Consider the following 22,106-nt stretch of genomic DNA (forward strand, 5'->3'; position numbering starts at 1 on the left):
ACAGATGAGGAGATCGAGTCCATCTACTCCTCTAATGCTTCAGTCCTGCTCCTCATCCTGCTCCTCATCTCATTCTCTAACATTAGATAGATTAGATTTATATGATGATTAATGATCAGAGATGATCAGACACAGATGAGGAGATCGAGTCCATCTACTCCTCTAATGCTTCAGTCCTGCTCCTCATCCTGCTCCTCATCTCATTCTCTAACATTAGATAGATTAGATTTATATGATGATTAATGATCAGAGATGATCAGACACAGATGAGGAGATCGAGTCCATCTACACCTCTAATGCTTCAGTCCTGCTCCTCATCCTGCTCCTCATCTCATTCACTAACATTAGATAGATTAGATTTATATGATGATTAATGATCAGAGATGATCAAACACAGATGAGGAGATCGAGTCCATCTACTCCTCTAATGCTTCAGTCCTGCTCCTCATCTCATTCACTAACATTAGATAGATTAGATTTATATGATGATTAATGATCAGAGATGATCAGACACAGATGAGGAGATCGAGTCTATCTACACCTCTAATGCTTCAGTCCTGCTCCTCATCCTGCTCCTCATCTCATTCACTAACATTAGATAGATTAGATTTATATGATGATTAATGATCAGAGATGATCAGACACAGATGAGGAGATCGAGTCTATCTACACCTCTAATGCTTCAGTCCTGCTCCTCATCCTGCTCCTCATCTCATTCTCTAACATTAGATAGATTAGATTTATATGATGATTAATGATCAGAGATGATCAGACACAGATGAGGAGATCGAGTCCATCTACACCTCTAATGCTTCAGTCCTGCTCCTCATCCTGCTCCTCATCTCATTCTCTAACATTAGATAGATTAGATTTATATGATGATTAATGATCAGAGATGATCAGACACAGATGAGGAGATCGAGTCCATCTACTCCTCTAATGCTTCAGTCCTGCTCCTCATCCTGCTCCTCATCTCATTCTCTAACATTAGATAGATTAGATTTATATGATGATTAATGATCAGAGATGATCAAACACAGATGAGGAGATCGAGTCTATCTACACCTCTAATGCTTCAGTCCTGCTCCTCATCCTGCTCCTCATCTCATTCTCTAACATTAGATAGATTAGATTTATATGATGATTAATGATCAGAGATGATCACAGATGAGGAGATCGAGTCCATCTACACCTCTAATGCTTCAGTCCTGCTCCTCATCCTGCTCCTCATCTCATTCTCTAACATTAGATAGATTAGATTTATATGATGATTAATGATCAGAGATGATCAGACACAGATGAGGAGATCGAGTCCATCTACACCTCTAATGCTTCAGTCCTGCTCCTCATCCTGCTCCTCATCTCATTCTCTAACATTAGATAGATTAGATTTATATGATGATTAATGATCAGAGATGATCAGACACAGATGAGGAGATCGAGTCTATCTACACCTCTAATGCTTCAGTCCTGCTCCTCATCCTGCTCCTCATCTCATTCTCTAACATTAGATAGATTAGATTTATATGATGATTAATGATCAGAGATGATCAGACACAGATGAGGAGATCGAGTCCATCTACTCCTCTAATGCTTCAGTCCTGCTCCTCATCCTGCTCCTCGTCTCATTCTCTAACATTAGATAGATTAGATTTATATGACGATTAATGATCAGAGATGATCAGACACAGATGAGGAGATTGAGTCCATCTACTCCTCTAATGCTTCAGTCCTGCTCCTCATCCTGCTCCTCATCTCATTCACTAACATTAGATAGATTAGATTTATATGATGATTAATGTTGATGATCAAGTTATTTTTCATATGCATATGATTACATACGATCGCTTGTTTCTGAGTCTTACTCGCCTGTGTTTTGATCTGGAGATTCAGTGCTCATTCAGAAGATGTGTAATAGCGCCCCCTAGCGTCTGACAGTAAAAAACGTTTTCTCACAAATAATGGCAAATCCTGTGTTTGGCGAGGAAAGAGTTAAAGTCAGGCGCCCTCTAGTTATGGCGACAGACATAACACGACACTGTCTTTATTTTACGCCAGTGTTGTGTTATGTCTGTCGCCGAAATGACGTATGACTTATGAAATGACGTATGACATATGAAATGACATATGACTTATGAAATGACATATGACTTATGAAATGACGTATGACTTATGAAATGACGTATGAAATGACGTATGACGTGAAATGACATATGACTTATGAAATGATGTATGAAATGACATATGACTTATGAAATGACATATGACTAATGAAATGACATGAAATGACGTATGACTTATGAAATGACAAAATGACGTATGAAATGACGTATGAAATGACATATGACTTATGAAATGACATATGACTTATGAAATGACGTATGACGTATGAAATGACATATGACTTATGAAATGACATATGACTTATGAAATGACGTATGACGTATGAAATGACATATGACATATGAAATGACATATGACTTATGAAATGACGTATGACATATGAAATGACGTATGAAATGACATATGACTTATGAAATGACGTATGACTTATGAAATGACATATGAAATGACGTATAACGTATGAAATGACGTATAACGTATGAAATGACGTATGACTAATGAAATGACATATGAAATGACGTATAACGTATGAAATTACATATGAAATGACGAATGAAATGACGTATAACGTATGAAATGACGTATGACGTATGAAATGACGTATGACTTATGAAATGACTTATGAAATGACGTATGACTTATGAAATGACGTATGAAATGACATATGCCTAAATGAAATGACATGAAATGACGCATGCCTTATGAAATGACATATGAAATGACGTATAACGTATGAAATGACGTATGACGTATGAAATGACGTATGAAATGACGTATAACGTATGAAATGACGTATGACTAATGAAATGACATATGAAATGACGTATAACGTATGAAATTACATATGAAATGACGTATGAAATGACGTATAACGTATGAAATGACGTATGACGTATGAAATGACGTATGACTTATGAAATGACTTATGAAATGACTTATGAAATGACGTATGACGTATGACTTATGAAATGACGTATGAAATGACATATGACTTATGAAATGACATGAAATGACGCATGCCTTATGAAATGACATATGAAATGACGTATAACGTATGAAATGACGTATGACGTATGAAATGACGTATGATTAATGAAATGACATGAAATGACTCATGACTTATGAAATGACATATGAAATGACGTATAACATATGATGTATGAAATGACGAATGACTTATGAAATGACGTATGGAATGACGTATGACATATGAAATGACATATGACTTATGAAATGACATATGATTAATGAAATGACATGAAATGACGTATGACTTATGAAATGACATATGAAATGACGTATGATGTATGAAATGACATATGACTTATGAAATGACATATGATTAATGAAATGACATGAAATGACGTATGACTTATGAAATGACATATGAAATGACGTATGACTTATGAAATGACATATGACTTATGAAATGACATATGATTAATGAAATGACATGAAATGACGTATGACTTATGAAATGACATATGAAATGACGTATGACTTATGAAATGACATATGACTTATGAAATGACATATGATTAATGAAATGACATGAAATGACGTATGACTTATGAAATGACGTATGACTTATGAAATGACATATGAAATGACGTATGACGTATGAAATGACGTATGACGTATGAAATGACATATGACTTATGAAATGACGTATGAAATGACATATGACTTATGAAATGGCATATGACTTATGAAATGGCATATGACTTATGAAATGACGTATGAAATGACATATGACTTATGAAATGACATATGACTTATGAAATGACGTATGAAATGACATATGACTTATGAAATGACATATGACTTATGAAATGACATATGACTTATGAAATGACATATGACTTATGAAATGGCATATGACTTATGAAATGACATGAAATGACGTATGACTTATGAAATGACGTATGACGTATGAAATGACGTATGACTTATGAAATGACGTATGACGTATGAAATGACGTATGACTTATGAAATGACGTATGACGTATGAAATGACATATGACTTATGAAATGACGTATGAAATGACATATGACTTATGAAATGGCATATGACTTATGAAATGGCATATGACTTATGAAATGGCATATGACTTATGAAATGACATGAAATGACGTATGACTTATGAAATGACTTATGAAATGACGTATGACGTATGAAATGACGTATGACTTATGAAATGACGTATGACGTATGAAATGACATATGACTGTCATAATGCGTGTTTATTTTAATGCAATGTGTGGACTTTTTACCACTATTTGTCATATTTCCGTTTAGCAAAAATATATATTTTTTATTTACAACTACACCATCCCTAAACCTACCCAGTGATTTATAAAGCATACACACTCTATGAGCACATGTGTTCCCTGGGATCAAACTCAAGATCGCATGATCACGTTGTTGTATAGTGCAAAGCTTTACCAACTGAGCTATGCAAAACCTGAAATATTACGCCAATAAAAGAAAAAATGCTTTATAATGAAAGTGTCCTGCTGTCAGTAGGAGCACAACTTTAGTAAACGCTCCTCTGGGTCGTATTTCAGGGAAGTGAGAAACAACCTATATAGGTGTATTGGTTGGAGGACATGTTGCTTCTGTCTTAACTCTCTGAAACATCTCAAGATAAATGTTTGTTCCTGTGCATCAGTTTGAAGGCTGTAATAAAGCGTACTCGCGTCTGGAGAACCTGAAGACTCATCTGCGCTCACACACCGGAGAGAAGCCGTATGTGTGTGAGCACGAGGGCTGCAACAAGGCCTTCTCCAATGCGTCCGACCGAGCCAAGCACCAGAACAGAACACACTCCAATGAGGTAATAATAATAGATTTTATTTATAACGCACTTTTCATTACGAAGAATCTCAAAGTGTTAAAAGTACACATAATAAAACATGTCATGTTATCTGCTGGCTTTAGCATGTGCTCGCGGTTCAATGCAATGTTTATAACATTAAAACAAAACTTTTTTTTTTATAAATGAACAGTGACCACTATTTATTACTGCGATTAATTTATATAAAAACTTTGTTATGAATAATCGCAAGACATGAACTGACTAAAACAAAACAAAAAATATGATTGCATTGATTTATTTCATTAACTTGTTGTAAGACAAAATATGACTAAAAACTGTACAAACACTGATCAACATTTATTACTGCAATTAATGTATTTTCATAACTTTATTGCAAATTAATTAAATGACTAAAACAAAATAAAAAACTAAAAGGAAAAATAATCGCAATTTATTACTGCAATTAATTTATATTAAAAATATTATTACAATTAATTTAAAAAAAATTAATTTGTTGTAAGACAAACTGACTAAAACAAAAAAAACTGTACAAACACTGATTGCAATTTATTACTGCAATAAATTATTTTTAAAAATGTATTGCAATTAATTAAACGACTTAAACAACATAAAGTACTTAAGAAAGGAACAATGATCACAGTTTATTACCTGTCCAGCAGAAATACAGCAGCAATGAGGCGTTTATCAGCCCCTTGAGGTCCCTCAGTTCTCGTTGAAAAGCCACGCAGATTTACTCGCGTTTGATTTCTTTGTTTATCCAAAGACTTTCTGTGCATTGCTTTTTCTCGTACTGTCTTCCTTTTTTTTGCATCGTTTGCCTTCGCTGACTGCAAAACCGGGCACGGTGCATTTTGAATGCTTTTGCTCTTCCCAGGTGTGCGCGCATGTGGGCGGGTCCTGTAGCGAAAGCAGTGGTTGCCATGGTAGTGAGAGAGAATGACAGTCACCCAAGCCAATCATTCGTTCCGAATGAAAATAATGAGCGGTGTTTATTGCAGATTAAAAAGTCTAGGCTCACTCGATTTTTATACTCTCTTTTTCAGAGTACTTACATTTTTATTATGTATTGCCATATAAAGAAAGTTTAAACAAATTTGGACAAAAGATAGATCATTCCTACCTACCCTACCTTTAATACTTTTTTTTAAATGCCGTATGTTTCTTCTATTCTCCCTTTATTCCACACCGCTGTCTGTCCTCTGAGCGGCTCGTTTGCTTCCTGCTTCTATGAAGCCCCTCCCTCTGAAAAACGCAATGGTCTTAGATTGGTCAGATGGCCAAATCTAGTTTCCTGTATTTTTATTGGCTGAAGCACAGGTTAAGGCCACGCCCCTTCCCATTACGGGCAGTAGTCACATCTGCAGAGACTAGCGAGGGTTTATGATGTCACCAACCCAGGAAGAAGCTCGTTGTAGTCCAAACCGGCCATTTTTGTCGGCAATAAACTGCCGTAACTTTAAAAGACAATATCTCCGTTTGCATTGAACTTTCAGCGCTTTAACTTTACAGATACTGTTTATGCTCAAGCAGCGACATTACACACTAACTAAAGTTAAAAAAGTGAAATGGCATGCAACCACCCCTTTAATGCATGTAACACAGTCTAACCTGACATGCTGTCCTCTCTCTGGCCTTTAGAAACCGTACGTCTGTAAGATTCCCGGCTGTACGAAGCGCTATACGGACCCGAGCTCTCTGAGGAAGCATGTGAAGACGGTCCACGGTCCTGAGGCTCACATCACGAAAAAGCACCGCGGAGACACCGGTCCGAGGCCGCCAGGTCTGACCCCTGCAGGCCAAAACTCGGAACTTCTGATAGAAAAAGAGGAGAGAAGCAGAGAGGACTGCAAATTACTCGCTCCGGAAAGCACACTGGTAAGTCTTTAGCCCAATGCTTACTGTAATCGACATTAACGCTTGTTAAAGGCAGGGCTTGACATTAACGCTTGTCTGGGACAAGATGATTTTTTGAAGGGACAAGTGAAAGAGAATTTTACTTGCCCGACGGACAAGAGCCTGATTAAAACAAAAAATAACTAGCGAATCACCAAAATGCAAGAATGATTGTGCATTAGTTTAGTAGTGTAAGTGGCAATCGATAGTGGATAATAATATATAATTAACTGACGATAACAAGGTCGATCTGTTGACGCTCGAGCAGCCTCTCGAGGAGAAATTACAACACTAGAGCGTTTAAGCTGTATTCCTGAATACCATCATGACTGAAAATGACACTGCTTTCATATGACAGATTCATAAACAATAAATTAACATTCACTAGCATTAACATATACTTAGGCTACGTCTACACTAATCCGGATAAATTTAAAAACTGAGTTTTCGTCTAAAAATGCTCTGCGTCCACACTATCATTTTCAATCGTTTTCCAAAAAATGTTCATCTACACTGAAATGTCTGAAAACGCTTACATACTGCGCATGAGCAAATCCAAGACGCTTCGACTTGCGTCATTTCCGCTACTCGTTTATTTACTCTTTGAAATTTTGCGGCAATGTCGAGAAAAGTACACAATGTACTTTTTACAAGTGTACAAACTGACATTAATATTTAACAAGGCTGTCAAAACAGAAAGCATACAAAACAGCTGCTGTACAATATCATTCACCATCTTGGCTGAATTGGTCATATGACTGCATCAAATGGCTACAAAAAGGGGCATCGTATTAAAAAGCCTCCGTTTTCACAGTCCACACTATGACGCGAAGACAGCGTTTTCAAATGTATCCGTATTTTCAAAACGATACGTTTTCATTGACTTAAAACGCTGTCTCAGTGTGGACGGAAGGCCAAAACGGAGAGAAAAATATACGTTTTCAAATGAAAACGTATTAGTGTGGACATGGCCTTCAAGTCACGTACATTTTAGATCCAATATTGAGTGCTTTTGTTCTATTTCAGCAGCGAAAATCATTCACAGCAGAACCTTAACACGTCTCACAGCAACAGGTGTGTTACTGAACGATTCAGCGTTTAAATGAATCGAGTGAATGAACGACTCAATGACTCACTCATTAAGACGGCCACCTGCTGCCACCTACCGGAGGTTTAGTTTCATGTTTAAACATACTTTCCAACATTTCTTTTGTGTCTATTCAAAACTACAAATCTCAAAACATTATTTAATGCAGTTGTAATTTTTCACAATTTTTCACTTTGTTTTTTTTGGACAAGCTCCTTTTTTACTCTGACAAGTTAATGACCGGTTTACTTTTCCAAAAGTCAAAGCACATGAACAGGCTTAAAGGGTTAGTTCACCCACAAATGAAAATTAGATGTTTATCTGCTGACCCCCAGTGCATCCAACATGTAGGTGTGTCTGTTTCTTCAGGAGAACGCAAATTAAGATTTTTAACTCAACCGTTGCAGTGTGTCAGTCATATAATGGGGTGAATGGGTAACAAGTCTATGAGAGCAAAACATACAAACAAAAAAACATGCTTAGGCAACGTGCACAAAAACCCTGCTGCTCCTGACGACACATTGATGTCTTAAGACACGAACCGATCGGTTTCTGTGAGAAACACAACAGTATTTATGTAATTTTTTTTACCTCATATCCTGACGAGTCTCTTCAAGTTTTCATCAGCAAGTAACTTCCGTTAGGTGAGGTCAAAACCGACGCGATCATAGATATATATATACCGTGTAGATTCCTCATTTGATCGATCTTCGCAGGCACTAATGAGGATCTATATATCTGATCGCGTCAGTTTTGACCTCACCTAACGGAAGTTACTGCCGATGCGGAAACTTGATGAGACTCGTCAGGATATGAGGTAAGAAAATTACATAAATACTGTTGTGTTTCTCACAGAAACCAATCGGTTCATGTCTGAAGACATCAATGTGTCGTCAGGAGCAGCAGGGTTTTTGTGCACGTTGCATAAGCATGTTTTTTTGTTTGTATGTTTTCCTCTCATAGACTTGTTACCCATTCACCCCATTATATGACTGGCACATAGCAACGGTTGAGTTAAAAATCTTAATTTGCATTCTACTGAAGAAACAAACACACCGACATGTTGGATGCACTGGGGGTCAGCAAATAAACATCTAATTTTCATTTTTGGGTGAACTAACCCTTTAATGTCGAGCCCTGCTGTAATGGATAGTCAAGTGCATAATAACTAGTTACATCTTGAATCATCTTCCTCTAGAAATCTCAGCCGAGCCCCGGCGGTCAGTCGTCCTGCAGTAGCGAGCGTTCTCCACTGGGGAGCGCCAACAATAACGACAGCGGAGTGGAGATGAACCTTAACGCAGCGGGCAGTCTGGAGGATCTGACCACACAAGAGGAGCACCCCGGGGTGGCCGAGTCCAGCGGTGCCGTGGGGTCAGCGGGAGTCTGCATGTCCGTACAAGCCTTGAAGAGGCTGGAGAATCTGAAGATTGACAAACTGAAGCAAATTCGCCGGCCAACCCCACCTGGGCGGAGTGCAGGAAACAAACTACCGACTCTCTCAGGTAAAAGATGAAGCAAATCAAGCACGTTTGCTTTTTGATTGCAGTTAAAAGCATTTTGTTTTCCTGATGAAAATGCACAACATAAATAATATTACAACCTGCACACTCGTGACACACTGCAAAAAAATGCTTCTTACTTAGCATTTTTGTCTTGTTTCTAGGTAAAATAAAAATAAAGATCTTATATTTAGAAACATTTACTAGGCAAGTAAAAATTATTGTCTTGTTTTGGGAAAAAATTAGTCAAAATTAAGAGAGATTTTGCTTAAAATAAGATAAATAATCTGCCAGTGGGGTGAGAAAAATAACGTTGTTTTAAGATTATTTTGCTTACTCCACTGGCAGATTGTTTTGCTTATTTTAAGCAAAAACTCTTTTAATTTTGAGTTATTTTTCCCAAAACAAGTCAATAAATTTGCTTGTCTAGTAAATACTTCTTGTTTTAAGAATTTTTAGATGTTTGGACTAGAAACAAGACAAAAATACTATGTAAGAAAAGCATTTTTTGCAGTGTTCAGGATACTTAAGACCGCGATGGAAATGCATACAGCAGCAGGTCTGAGGGAAAAAGAGTTCCTGGGACAAATGGTTTCGGTGGAAACGGGGCTTTACACTATGTGTATCTAATATGAATAAAACATATGATTGGATTGTGATCGCCGCCTCCATAGACATCATGAGTGTGTATTTAACAACTATAAAAGTATTGTTTTGCTACAACTTATGTGTACTTAAAGGGTTAGTTCACCCAAAAAGAAAATTTGTGTCATTAACTCCTCACCCTATTGTCGCTCCACACCTCCGACAAGACCTCCGTTCATCTTCACACACAGTTTAAGATATTTTATATTTAGTCCGAGAGCGTATGCAAGTGTATGCACATAATACTGTCCATGTCCAGAAAGGGAATAAAAACATCATCACAGTAGTCCATATGAGACATCAGTGGGTTCATTAGAGTCTCTTGAAGCATCCAAAATACATTTGGGTCCAAAAATAACAAAAACTATGACTATTCAGCATTGGCTTTTTTCCCGTGTTCCTCAAATAACGATTAGAACGGTTATGAATCAGCGTATTGATTTATGATTTGGATCATGTGTCAAACTGCTGAAATCACGGGACATTGCCGATCCGAATCATGACTCAATACACTGATTCATAACCGTTCTAATCGTTATTTGAGGAACACGGGAAAAAAGACAATGCTGAATAAAGTCGTAGTTTTTGTTATTTTTGGACCCAAATGTATTTGTGATGCTTCAAGAGACTCTAATTAACCCACTGATGTCTCATATGGACTACTGTGATGATGTTTTTATTCCCTTTCTGGACATGGACAGTATAGTGTGCATACACTTGCATACGCTCTCGGACTAAATATAAAATATCTTAAATTGTGTGTGAAGATCTTACGGGTGTGGAACGACATTAGGGTGAGGAGTTAGTGACATACATTTAATTTTTGGGTGAACTAACTCTTTAAATGTCTGAAACCTACAATAATCAATATGTGGTTGAAATTCTGCCATTGAATAATTCTCATGCTAACTCTGCTTTCTTCTCTGCTCCTTTCAGCAACAGGAGAGATGATGGCCATGTGTGCGCCCTCACCCTTGCTCTCCAATCGCCGTGTAATGGAGCTTTCCGCCCCTGATCTGGGAGGAGTTGGCGGCATGGGAATGGGAATGGGAATGTCAGGCCAACCAAATGATCGGCGTGGCAGTGGCACCAGCAGCCTGAGCTCTGCCTACACAGTGAGCCGCCGTTCATCCATAGTCTCGCCTTACCTGTCAAGCCGGCGCTCCAGTGATGTATCCCAGGTTGGGCATTGCCAATCTGGGATGGGGACGGATGTACCAAATGACCCACTGTCTCCTCAAAGCAGCCAAAGAAGCGGATCGTGCCAGAATGCTGGCGGATTGCCAGGTCTCCCAAGTCTCACTCCTGCACAGCAATACAGTCTAAAGGCTAAATATGCAGCAGCAACAGGCGGTCCGCCGCCCACCCCGCTTCCAAACATGGACCAACCTGGAAGACATGTGGGATTCATGAGCCACGGCCAGCCACTTCCTCCCTTTCTACAGCAAGGTGGCATGAGAAGGCACAGTGCAAATGCCGAATATGGCACGGGAGTAATCTATCCGCATCAAGCACCAGGCAACAACATGAGACGTGCCAGCGATCCAGTCCGCTCAGGAGCCGACTCGCAGGGTTTACCCAAAGTGCAGCGCTTTAATAGCCTGAGCAACGTATCCCTCATGAGTCGGCGTAATGCGCTCCAACAGTGTGGTTCTGACGCCTCTCTAAGCAGGCACATGTACTCACCTCGTCCTCCGAGCATCACTGAAAATGTCATGATGGAGGCCATGGCTATGGAGCCACATGGGAATTCGGAAGGCAGAGAGCAAAGCAACATGATCCAAGGTGGAGATAGAGCTTACATGGGCTACAACCCTCACAATGCCACTCAATTGTCTCCAGGACAAGAAGGATGCATGGATCAAGTCTACCAGTCTCAAATTCAAGGTCCATATCAGCGCGAGGAGATCTGTGCAACTGGGGTGATGGGTCAGGGGGATATTGCGAGCAATCTTCTACAGCAAGCTGAGTACGGTATGAGTACATGCCAGCTTAGCCCATCCGGCCCACACTTTCCAAATCAAGGTGACGGATCGGGGCCATGGGGACAGACTAACCAGCTTCAAAGCCCTCAGACTGGCATGCAATATCAAGGTGGAGGCCAGCATTATCTTCAACAGGCCGTATACGACCCAACATCTGACCATCAAAGAGTTACTATAAAACCTGAGCAGTTCCATCCGTCAATGGGAGGATCCAGCTCCTGCCAGAACACCAAACCTCTAAATCGGCATAATGCGAATATGCAAGGATATCCACCGCAAGGACTTATGGGAAGATCCTCCAATGCCAGCTGTGACTTCCAGATGGGAACGCAAGCCGGTCTTCCGCAGCAAAGCCAAGCGGGATTGTTCCCGAGTGGTGCAGGTATAAATCTTGCTCTTGCGGAGAGCCGTAGATCGCAGACACCAATGCATCAAATGAAAGAGATGATGGTGAGAAACTACGTGCAATCCCAGCAGGCTCTCCTTTGGGAGCAACAGCAGGAGCAAAGGGTAGTCGATGGTCTTTCTGGGAAGCCTGATGTCTTAGAGATGGGAGGACAAACTGCGATTATGCAGCATCAACAAGCTAACCTGTATCCTGGTAACACTTATCAAGGTTACCCGAATCAGAACTTAATGAGTCCTCCACAAAACCGAGTCAAGGAGCATACAGCTGGGATGCAGGGCTCTTGCTATGGGCCGGATATGGTGCCACGACCACCTCAGGGACGGAAGCCTTTGAGTCGCCAAAATAGTGGAGCTTACCTGGGCAGCCCGCCCCACCTGAGCCCGGTCCAGTCCACCATAAGTCCCAGAAGAGGAGTTCGACTTCCACCGGTTCAACCACAACAGCATTCGGAAAACTTCACCAATAACAACAACAACCCCATGTACTACACAGGCCAGATTCACATGCACCATGACATCGAGAAGACTCAAGATGGTCCGTGCCTGGCCCAGCAACACCTAACTGGGATAGACCCAAGCACCAAATCAATGGCCTACTCGGATCCTGCACCCATGTCCAACGCCTTAGAAAACCTGGACTTGGAGAACGCTCAGATTGACTTTGCGTCCATCATCGATGACCCAGAGCCTTCATCTTACAGTCCAATAAACCCAGGACACCATCAATGCTCCTCTCAGACCTCCTCTCGTCTCACCACACCCCAAACCTCCATCACTCTTCCAAGTGGCCTGTCTAATATGGCAATCGGGGACATGACTTCAATGTTGACGTCCCTAGCTGGGGAGAACAAGTACTTGAACACAATGTCTTAAAGTGCTTCTACATACAGTATAATTGGGGCATATTGAGCATGTGGACTCAGAAACTATTGCCCTCACATCACTAAAGGTTCCTCTGAACGTGCCTCTTCCTGTTCACACGCCACGTATTGATGGATTTTCTGGTGTCCGAAATGGGATCTCACATATTTTGCGTAATAGTTTAAATGTGTGAAATATGTTGCTAAACATAACCGCCTATTACTCATTGGGCATTCCAGTCACTACTGTGAGACTGTTAAGATGGAAGTCTTTGTTTAAAATGTAAATATGAGCATACATGGTGGAACGAAGAAAAGAAAAGGTTCTGTTTGATACATATCTGGTCTTGGGCCACATTAACAACACATAAGACTGAAATACAAAGTGAGTGAATGTGTAAAGGAAGACGCTAGTAGGCACATTCTCTAGAAGTATTAGTAAAGATAGGACTCAAGTGCCTTTGACCATTGTGGCCTATTTGATTCCTCACAGGTACGACATGTTGGAGAAAACAAGATGGATGGATGGATAAACAGTATAAAGCCCAAAGTATACTTCAGTTTTGACACGTATGAGTGCAGCACAATGCATGAACACAGGCGGTTGACAGAAACGCACAAGAAAGTTTTATCTTGTCTGCGCTCTTTCGTTCCAGAAGTTATAAGCAATATAAAAGTCTTTGTACTCTTTTAAACTAGAGTTCTGTGCATCTCTGAACTCTGGCGTTTATTGTTTTTGGGTGTTCTGAAGTTTGTCGTTCCATTCCTTTCTTTTTCTACCACGAAAAGACCTGGGCTGCGTTTCCCAAAAGCATCGTAAGCTTAAATTGATTGTAGAACAATTGTCACCAATGGTCTCTACGATCAACTTAGGCTAACGATGCTTTTGGGAAATGCAGCCCAGGACCGTGTCGCCTTGTGGACCAACTTATGAGTGCAAAGAAATTCAAGGCGTATGCATGGACAAAAAATTATACTTTGAGCTTAAGAGAAAGAGTTTTCTCCTTAAAACTCATTGCTTACTGTCATAATGGCAGATTACAGAACAGTATTTTAAAGCCTTGTCAATTATCTCTCTAGGTCTAGACAAGTGCCTTCGAATCATAATATTCATGTTTTTGTTTTCTGATTGTTTGACTAGTCTGCTTTCAGACAGATGCGTTAAAGGGTAACGGCACTGAGTTGTGTTTTGTGTAATGTTTCTCTTAGTCTGCGCTGCGCTACATAACCCAAGCTAGCATGCATATGCATTGCACTGACAACAGCACTGAGCTGAGGAGAAGTGATATTTTTTTATTAAAGTTTCCATATAGTATGAATATGTTACAAACAGTGCAGGTACTTGATGTCTGTCAAGCTTTTGGTTTTAAGTCCTCTGTTGTTGCAACACTTGTGCCTAACTCGTTTTAAGTATCTTTTAAGTGTTATCGAGGGGTGCGGTACGGACATAACCCTTTAAAAATCCCAGTGTTTCCACTTTTTGTGGCATACCAAAGACGACTGGCACTGAGACGAGGCCACACTTGATATTTGCGAGAAACACCGTCATGCGCTTCCATATTGCTGTGATAAAGAATGTTTCCTCTTTTTTTTTTTTAAGAAAAAAAAAACATTTTGTGGTTTTTGCATTTCTGTGTGTTTTTATATCTGTCACAGTTTCACTCAAACGTTTTTTTTTTTGCTGGCAAAAGTTCATAAAGTAGTAACAGATTTATGATATTAGCATTTATCTCATCTATGTACAAGGAAACTAAGTGATATTTTTGCGTACCATTTTCTAAATTTTTGTACAAAGGTACTATATTATACCAGTTTATAAATAAACAGAGCTTGTGATGGAAGAAGATGTGTTGTACTATAATGTTTCATTGTGCTTATCCATGTACCTGGAAAACATGTAAAATCTTGGACAAACAACGTTTTGGGCCCTATCTTCCATCCGGCGCATTGCAGGTGCGATGCCATAAGCCCTATTTGGACAGGATTAGTTTAACATGGGGAGGTGGGGTAAAGTAATTTTACCTCAGGATGTCTGTAATATTAATGGCCAATTCCCACGGGATAAGACATCTCAGTAAAACCAGCAGACATAACTGGGTAACTCGCTTTACACACCACATTAACCTCCTTGTCGTCATGTGTGTATGACGTTGCTTCTGTTATCACGTGAGCAAACACACAACATCAGCGCCAGTCTGAACTCGTGTATATATATATATATATATATATATATATATATATATATATATATATGTATATATATATATATATATATATATATATATATATATATATATATATATATATATATATATATATATAAAACAGTTACGTCGAGTCTAACGGTTCTGATTGGATTGACACCTACCTAGAGTTAAAAGAAGTGTTGTGCCTCTAATAAGTGCTTTTGATCTTCTTTTTGCTTTAAATGGTATGCAGAAAATACGGGAGGTTTGCCACAGAGTTGTCCCACCACTGGACATGTTTACTGCTCATTACGCCCAAAAACACCCATGACTCTTTAAGAGACGAGGACGACCCTTTTAGACCATGCACCGACCGTTTTTCTGTCTTTAAAGGAACACTCCACTTCGGCTCATTTTCCAAGTCCCTAGAGTTATACAGTTGAGTTTGAACGTTTTTGAATCCATTCAGCCAATATCTGTATATGGCAGTACCACTTTTAGCATAGCTAAGCATACATCATTGAATCATATCAGTCCATTAGCATTGGTCTCAAAAATGACCAATCAAAAATGAGCTGGGGGGAAAAGATGGCGTCCGAGCGTTGTGTTTGCTGGTCAGTTTGTGTGTAAATGTATGTTTTTTACCAATATTTTCCATTTCTGATGTCATTTCTAGCAAGAAATTACTAATGTAGTAATGAAATATTTGTTAAGTTCTCACCAAAGCTCTCTCTATTTTATTGTAGATCATTAAACTGTTACAGTGCCTTAGAAGTCTGTCCGAAATCAGTTTTGTGAGGTGCCTTCATGCAGAAATATGCCCTTATGCAAGTAGTTTCATATGTAAAATAATGCGAGCATCAATATTAACCTTTTTTTTAAAGCAACCATTTTTGATAATTTTCACAAAAATGTCATGGCACCCAGAATATTTTGTTGTATGAATATCTGAACATCTGAACCTGTTTTATTCTAGCTTTATGCATTCTTTATTTAGCAACACTTGAATGAGAGTAAGTTTCATAAAAAAGCAACATTTTGAGCATCATTTGAGATTGCATCATTTAACAGTTAAATGGCGCTGGGATTAAAAATGGCATTTTGAATGGATTCCAATGGGGACATTTTTATTCAAACGATGCTAAGTTTGCTATTGTGTGTACCTAGTGCAAAATAGATGTAGTTAGCATTAACATGATCAAAAAAACAAAACTGAAAAAGACCAAAATTTCCATAAGGATGCACAAGGGTTATAGAGCAAATAAACAACAAATTTGTTTGGAAAAAACAAAAATGAAAAATCATATTCTGTGCATCACTACCATTTTCATTTCTCTACAATGTGGCTTGATGAGTAGTCATTTTTAATTTGCATATTTTGCAAAAATAAGAGTAATTATCTGATTTGCGATTCAATTTAAACCGAGGCCATGAAAAATCCTAATCTGTGCATCACTACCATTTTCATTTCTCTACAAAATGTGATGTTGTTTATAAATAAAATTAATATTTTAATATATATAAATTGTAGTTGTGTTCCTCAATTTCCGATGGGTGCTCCTAACTTTCTGAAGTAAAAAAGGGATTTTGGCGGGGAAAGAGTTAATGCTTCAGTATATTTATTCACTGCCTTTATTTTTACGGTTTAAGAAAGTTGAATGTCCTCCAGATGGCGCCAGCACTACAGCTCATGATCTTTAAGTCTTGTGAGCCACATACAGGGTTTGTGTTACACTGGCATATTAGATCCCTCCTCCTTTAGTTACAAAGAGAACATTTTTGCTCACTAATACTGAAATCTCTGTGACAAAGCTAATCCTCTCCATACTTGGCCTTTCCCTGTCCCTGATTATAAGATCAAAAGAAAGATTTTCCTGGACTACATGCCATGTGTGTGTGTGCTTGAGTGTATAATGCCGTGGATCTCGGTCCCTGGTACCCTGATTCGGCCCCATGGATCTAATACCGTGTGTGGTGTGTGTAACCAATGAGGACCTGCCCATTGCATTCTCAATTCTACCCGTCATCTCCCATCTGTTATTTGCTACACAACTGGCCGATCCTCTTTTACCTTGCTCCAAATCCTAATTTTCCTGACATAACCATCTCTCATCTTGCCCTAGGTACTTAGGATCAGGTGAGTATCCCTTCACTTTTGCTCATACTTAGGGTTAACCGGAGTATTGAACCCGTCCCAGACATGACCGATTAATCAAATCATGTGGCTTGTTGAGTCATTTTTGATTTGCATATTTTGCAAAAATAAAAGAAATTATCTAATAGGCTTTTCTGTAGCTCAACCAGTAGAGCGTGGCGCTAGCAACGCCAAGGTCATAGGTTCGATTCCCAGGGAAAGCAAGAACTGACAATAATATAACATGTCTACGTTGAATGCAATATAAGTTGCTTTAGATAAAAGCGTCTGACAAATGCATAAAATAAAATAAAAATAAAAAAATGTAGAGTGTGGCGCTTGCAACACCAAGGTCATGGGTTCGATTCCCAGAGAGGAAAGAACTGACAATAATATAAAATGTCTACCTTGAATGCAATGTAAGTTGCTTTAGATAAAAGCGTCTGCCAAATGCATAAAATAAAAAAATAAAAATGTAGAGTGTGGCGCTTGCAACGCCAAGGTCATGGGTTCGATTCCCAGGAAGGAAAGAACTGACAATAATATAAAATGTCTATCTTGAATGCAATGTAAGTTGCTTTGGATAAAAACGTCTGTGACATGCATAAAATAAAAAAATGTAGAGTGTGGCGCTTGCAACGCCAAGGTCATGGGTTCGATTCCCAGGGAGGAAAAAACTGACAATAATATAAAATGTCTACCTTGAATGCAATGTAAGTTGCTTTGGATAAAAGCGTCTGCCAAATGCATAAAATAAAAAAATAAAAATGTAGAGTGTGGCGCTTGCAACACCAAGGTCATGGGATCGATTCCCAGGAAGGAAAGAACTGACAATAATATAAAATGTCTATCTTGAATGCAATGTAAGTTGCTTTGGATAAAAACGTCTGTGACATGCATAAAATAAAAAAATTTAGAGTGTGGCGCTTGCAACGCCAAGGTCATGGGTTCAATTCCCAGGGAGGAAAAAACTGACAATAATATAAAATGTCTACCTTGAATGCAATGTAAGTTGCTTTGGATAAAAGCGTCTGTGACATGCATAAAATAAAAAAAATGTAGAGTGTGGCGCTTGCAACGCCAAGGTCATGGGTTCAATTCCCAGGGAGGAAAAAACTGACAATAATATAAAATGTCTACCTTGAATGCAATGTAAGTCACTTTGGATAAAAGTGTCTGCCAAAGGCATAACATTTTTTTTTAAATGTAATATGTGATTAAATTTAAGATCATTCAAGAAAAATTGTGTTTATTCTGTGATGCCTATGAACTCTAGAATTAAAAAAATGATCACTGCAAACCCTTATTGAACTCAATACACTGAACAGATAATGTGGCGAAGGTGCTAGTTGTTTAAGATCTGCTGATTTCTAAAGGGAGAGTTCTGATCTACAGCCCGACTTAAGCCACAATCTACTGAGCTGAGGTTGCTGATACAAATGGAAATTGCAAAATAAGCGCTGAGGTTTTCACATGCAAAGAAGTGAAACCAGCATAATGACTTTCTTTTCTTGGTTTGCCATTCAAGTCGAGGCTTTTTATTCTCTTTGTCACAAAGGTTGGCATATAATTAACTCCTGTTTAATATGCTGTTAAAGAAGACTCCTCCCTTTGCTCTCTCTCTGAACCCCTGCCAAACTCCTGGAGCTGGAAACCCCACGGGACACCCCACCCTAGGGCGTCCCAACATTTGGTGCCCAGATTCCTGCACTTACCGGCTGTTTTTAGGCTCATTGCACACAGCAAACTGCCCTCTTTGTTCGCACATAAAGAGATAACGATACCTCGTGTATAACATTAATGTAAATAACACTTTCCTACCATCATCTATACAGGGGCAGAGGTGAAGTGGTGAATGGGGCTTTTCTTTGTGTCTTCCACACATCCAAGATCCTCAGCAGGGTGTAGGTTTATGGCCCATTCCATCTCTTTTCCTCTCCTGGACAAAAGGACAGTGACCTCTCATCCCTTCTCCTTTTCTCTGGCTTTCACCACCTGAAACACTCTATTTTATGTCCCTACAAAACAAATGTCCATTAGAAACGACAAACACAAGCATTTTTGGTCTCTAAAATGCACATGATCCAGTGTTAAAAGGTATAAGAACATCGAATTACTATGTAAATTATGGTAATCATGCTGTTCTTCAATGGAAATTAACGTACCATAGTATTCGCATATGATATCTTTTTACCGTGGTACCAACACAGTATTTGTTGTAAGAGTTGTAAAAACATCCTATTGGCATCATGTGTTGAATAAGAGCACAAAAAAAGAAAATAAAGCCTGGAATAAAAGGAAGAACAGACGTTATGAATAAGGCTAAGTCGTTTAATTTAGCCTAAGACGTTTATGCTAAGCCAAATAGCCAAGAAAACTAGCCTACAAACCATTTTTTAGTCTTTTAAATCTCGGTTATTCTTTGTGTTGTGGGTTTTCTTGTAATGTCTGTATGAAAGACACACAAAAAAATCCGCCCACTGTTGTAAAAACAGCGATTAAGATTAAGTTATTTCCCCCTCAGAGTTCGTTGCCGCGCTTTTTTTCTCTGGCGCGAGCCAGCAAAATTAAAACACAATCGAGACAGCATAAATATATAATCGATAGTTTTCAAAAGAGCAGAAATCATGTAATATATCACAGATGATGTGCTATTTCAGACAGTAATTTTAAATCGTTGGATAATGCAAGACAACAATATAATATTTAAATTAATAATTATTAACAAGCGCAATTGCATTAAAAATAGCATTATTAGTTATCCATTAACATGATTTAAAGGGGGAAAAGTAATTTATTTGGAAGCGCTTAGGGATCAAGGTCCACCCTACCTCGCGCACCTCAGGACGCATAGCGCGGGCATTATCATGACACTGCGCGCTCTGGCTCCGCTGCGCGTTCAGGTGGGGGTTTGTGTGTGTGTGTGTGTTGGTGTGAATGCACAGGTAGGGGTCCTGAAACGGCGTGTTTGAGTTTTTCTGATGCTTTTCTTTTTCAGTTGCTAAACAGATTACCGTTCAATTACTCGGACAAAAGAGGTGACAATGCAATACTTCCTACAGCGATCAACGGGAGAAGGGGCTGATGGGGGAGCGGGAACAGGTGCGATTCCATCGCTCATCAGAAACGTGTACCTGCGCACTTTTGCGTGCATTAAATGTATGAAGTTTTTGCTAAAATAATAATGCATTAAACTAGGCTACATGCATTGTTTTTGTTGTTGTTGTTGCATGCATAGACAACCTATTACGATTAATAAAATGCATGCCGAATATTATTGATATACGTTTTAATATAGGCCTACTTATATAGCCTACTTGTATCAAATATCTAAATAATTGTATTGTCATAACACTTACATCTGGTAAAATGAATTGGTGCATCTCCACATGCATGACACGTCATATATATGCATATAGCCTACTATAATGATCTCCACATGTAACGGTGGTGTTCATGACCAGAAGAATCAGAAGACGTGAGCATGTCTCTTAAAAAAAAACAGGTTCTGACACACTTTCTTTTGTAAAATGTTAAAAAACCTTATTTTGCGTGCATAAAATTTACGATTTTTTTGCGAGAGTAGCTAACTAATCATGCATTAAACTAAAAGATGCATGTAGACAACATATATAATCTAAACGGTATGACAGGATTAAACGGTGGTCTTTATGACCAGAAGAATCAGAAGACATGAGCACGTGTCTCTTAAAAAAACCGGTTCTGACACACTTTCTTTTGCAAAAGGTAATTTTTTGTTAAATTTGTGCATAAAATGTATGCAATTTTAGCTATAATAATGCATTCAACTAGCTATATGCTTTTTTATCTGGTTAAGTTTTCTGCATGCATAGACAGCATATTACGATTAATAAAATGCATGCCCAAATTGGTGCATCTCCATGGCATCATAGTTTATGCATATATAACCTAAACAGTATGACAGGATTAAACGGTGGTCTTTATTACCAGAAGAATCAGAAGAGAATCTCTCTCTCTCTCTCTCTCTCTCTCTCTCTCTCTCTCTCTCTCTCTCTCTCTCTCTCTCTCTCTCTCTCTCTCTCAAAAAACAAACAAACAAACAAAAAAACAGGTTCTGACACACTATTCTTTTGCAAAAGTTAAAATTGTTAAAAATGAAACTTGAGAGCATGAAATGTGCTATTTTAGCTATAATAACGCATTAAACTACATTTTTTTTTATTTGGTCAAGTTTTTCTGCATGCATAGTAGACAAAATATTACGATTAATAAAATGCATGCCAAAATTGGTGCATCTCCACATGCATGGCATGCATATACTGTCATAAACAGTATGACAGGATTAAACGGTGGTATTCATAACCAGAAGAATCAGAAAACATGAGCATGTGTCTCTTAAAAAAACAGGTTCTGACACACTTTCTTTTGCAAAAGGTAATTTTTTGTTAAATTTGTGCAT

General features: G+C 38.6%; 2 protein-coding genes and 1 long non-coding RNA gene across 3 annotated transcripts in view; 2 read left to right on the forward strand and 1 right to left on the reverse strand.

Moving 5' to 3' along the window:
- The window catches only part of gli1 (GLI family zinc finger 1), an 81,354-nt gene extending 66,130 nt beyond the window's left edge, over positions 1-15,224 (forward strand). Inside the window, exons 10-13 of the mRNA XM_067458710.1 lie at positions 4,798-4,962; positions 6,604-6,840; positions 9,144-9,450; positions 11,029-15,224. Coding sequence (XP_067314811.1) covers positions 4,798-4,962; positions 6,604-6,840; positions 9,144-9,450; positions 11,029-13,358 — 3,039 coding nt within the window. The 3' untranslated portion in view covers positions 13,359-15,224. The remainder of the gene's footprint in view (positions 1-4,797; positions 4,963-6,603; positions 6,841-9,143; positions 9,451-11,028) is intronic.
- On the reverse strand, positions 6,646-20,147 carry LOC137093807 (uncharacterized). The gene is made up of 4 exons (XR_010908561.1): positions 20,056-20,147; positions 19,831-19,951; positions 19,487-19,683; positions 6,646-6,777 (listed from the first exon to the last, which is right to left on the reverse strand). It is a non-coding gene; the product is annotated as an uncharacterized lncRNA (long non-coding RNA).
- A 613-nt stretch (positions 20,148-20,760) lies between these two features.
- Positions 20,761-22,106, forward strand: part of LOC137093404 (zinc finger E-box-binding homeobox protein zag-1-like) — a 70,766-nt gene continuing 69,420 nt past the window's right edge. Inside the window, exon 1 of the mRNA XM_067458215.1 lies at positions 20,761-20,824. The gene's annotated coding sequence lies outside the window, so the exon portion shown is untranslated. The remainder of the gene's footprint in view (positions 20,825-22,106) is intronic.

The sequence above is a fragment of the Pseudorasbora parva genome, chromosome 12, assembly GCF_024679245.1.
Source record: "Pseudorasbora parva isolate DD20220531a chromosome 12, ASM2467924v1, whole genome shotgun sequence".
NCBI classification, from domain to species: Eukaryota; Metazoa; Chordata; class Actinopteri; order Cypriniformes; family Gobionidae; genus Pseudorasbora; species Pseudorasbora parva.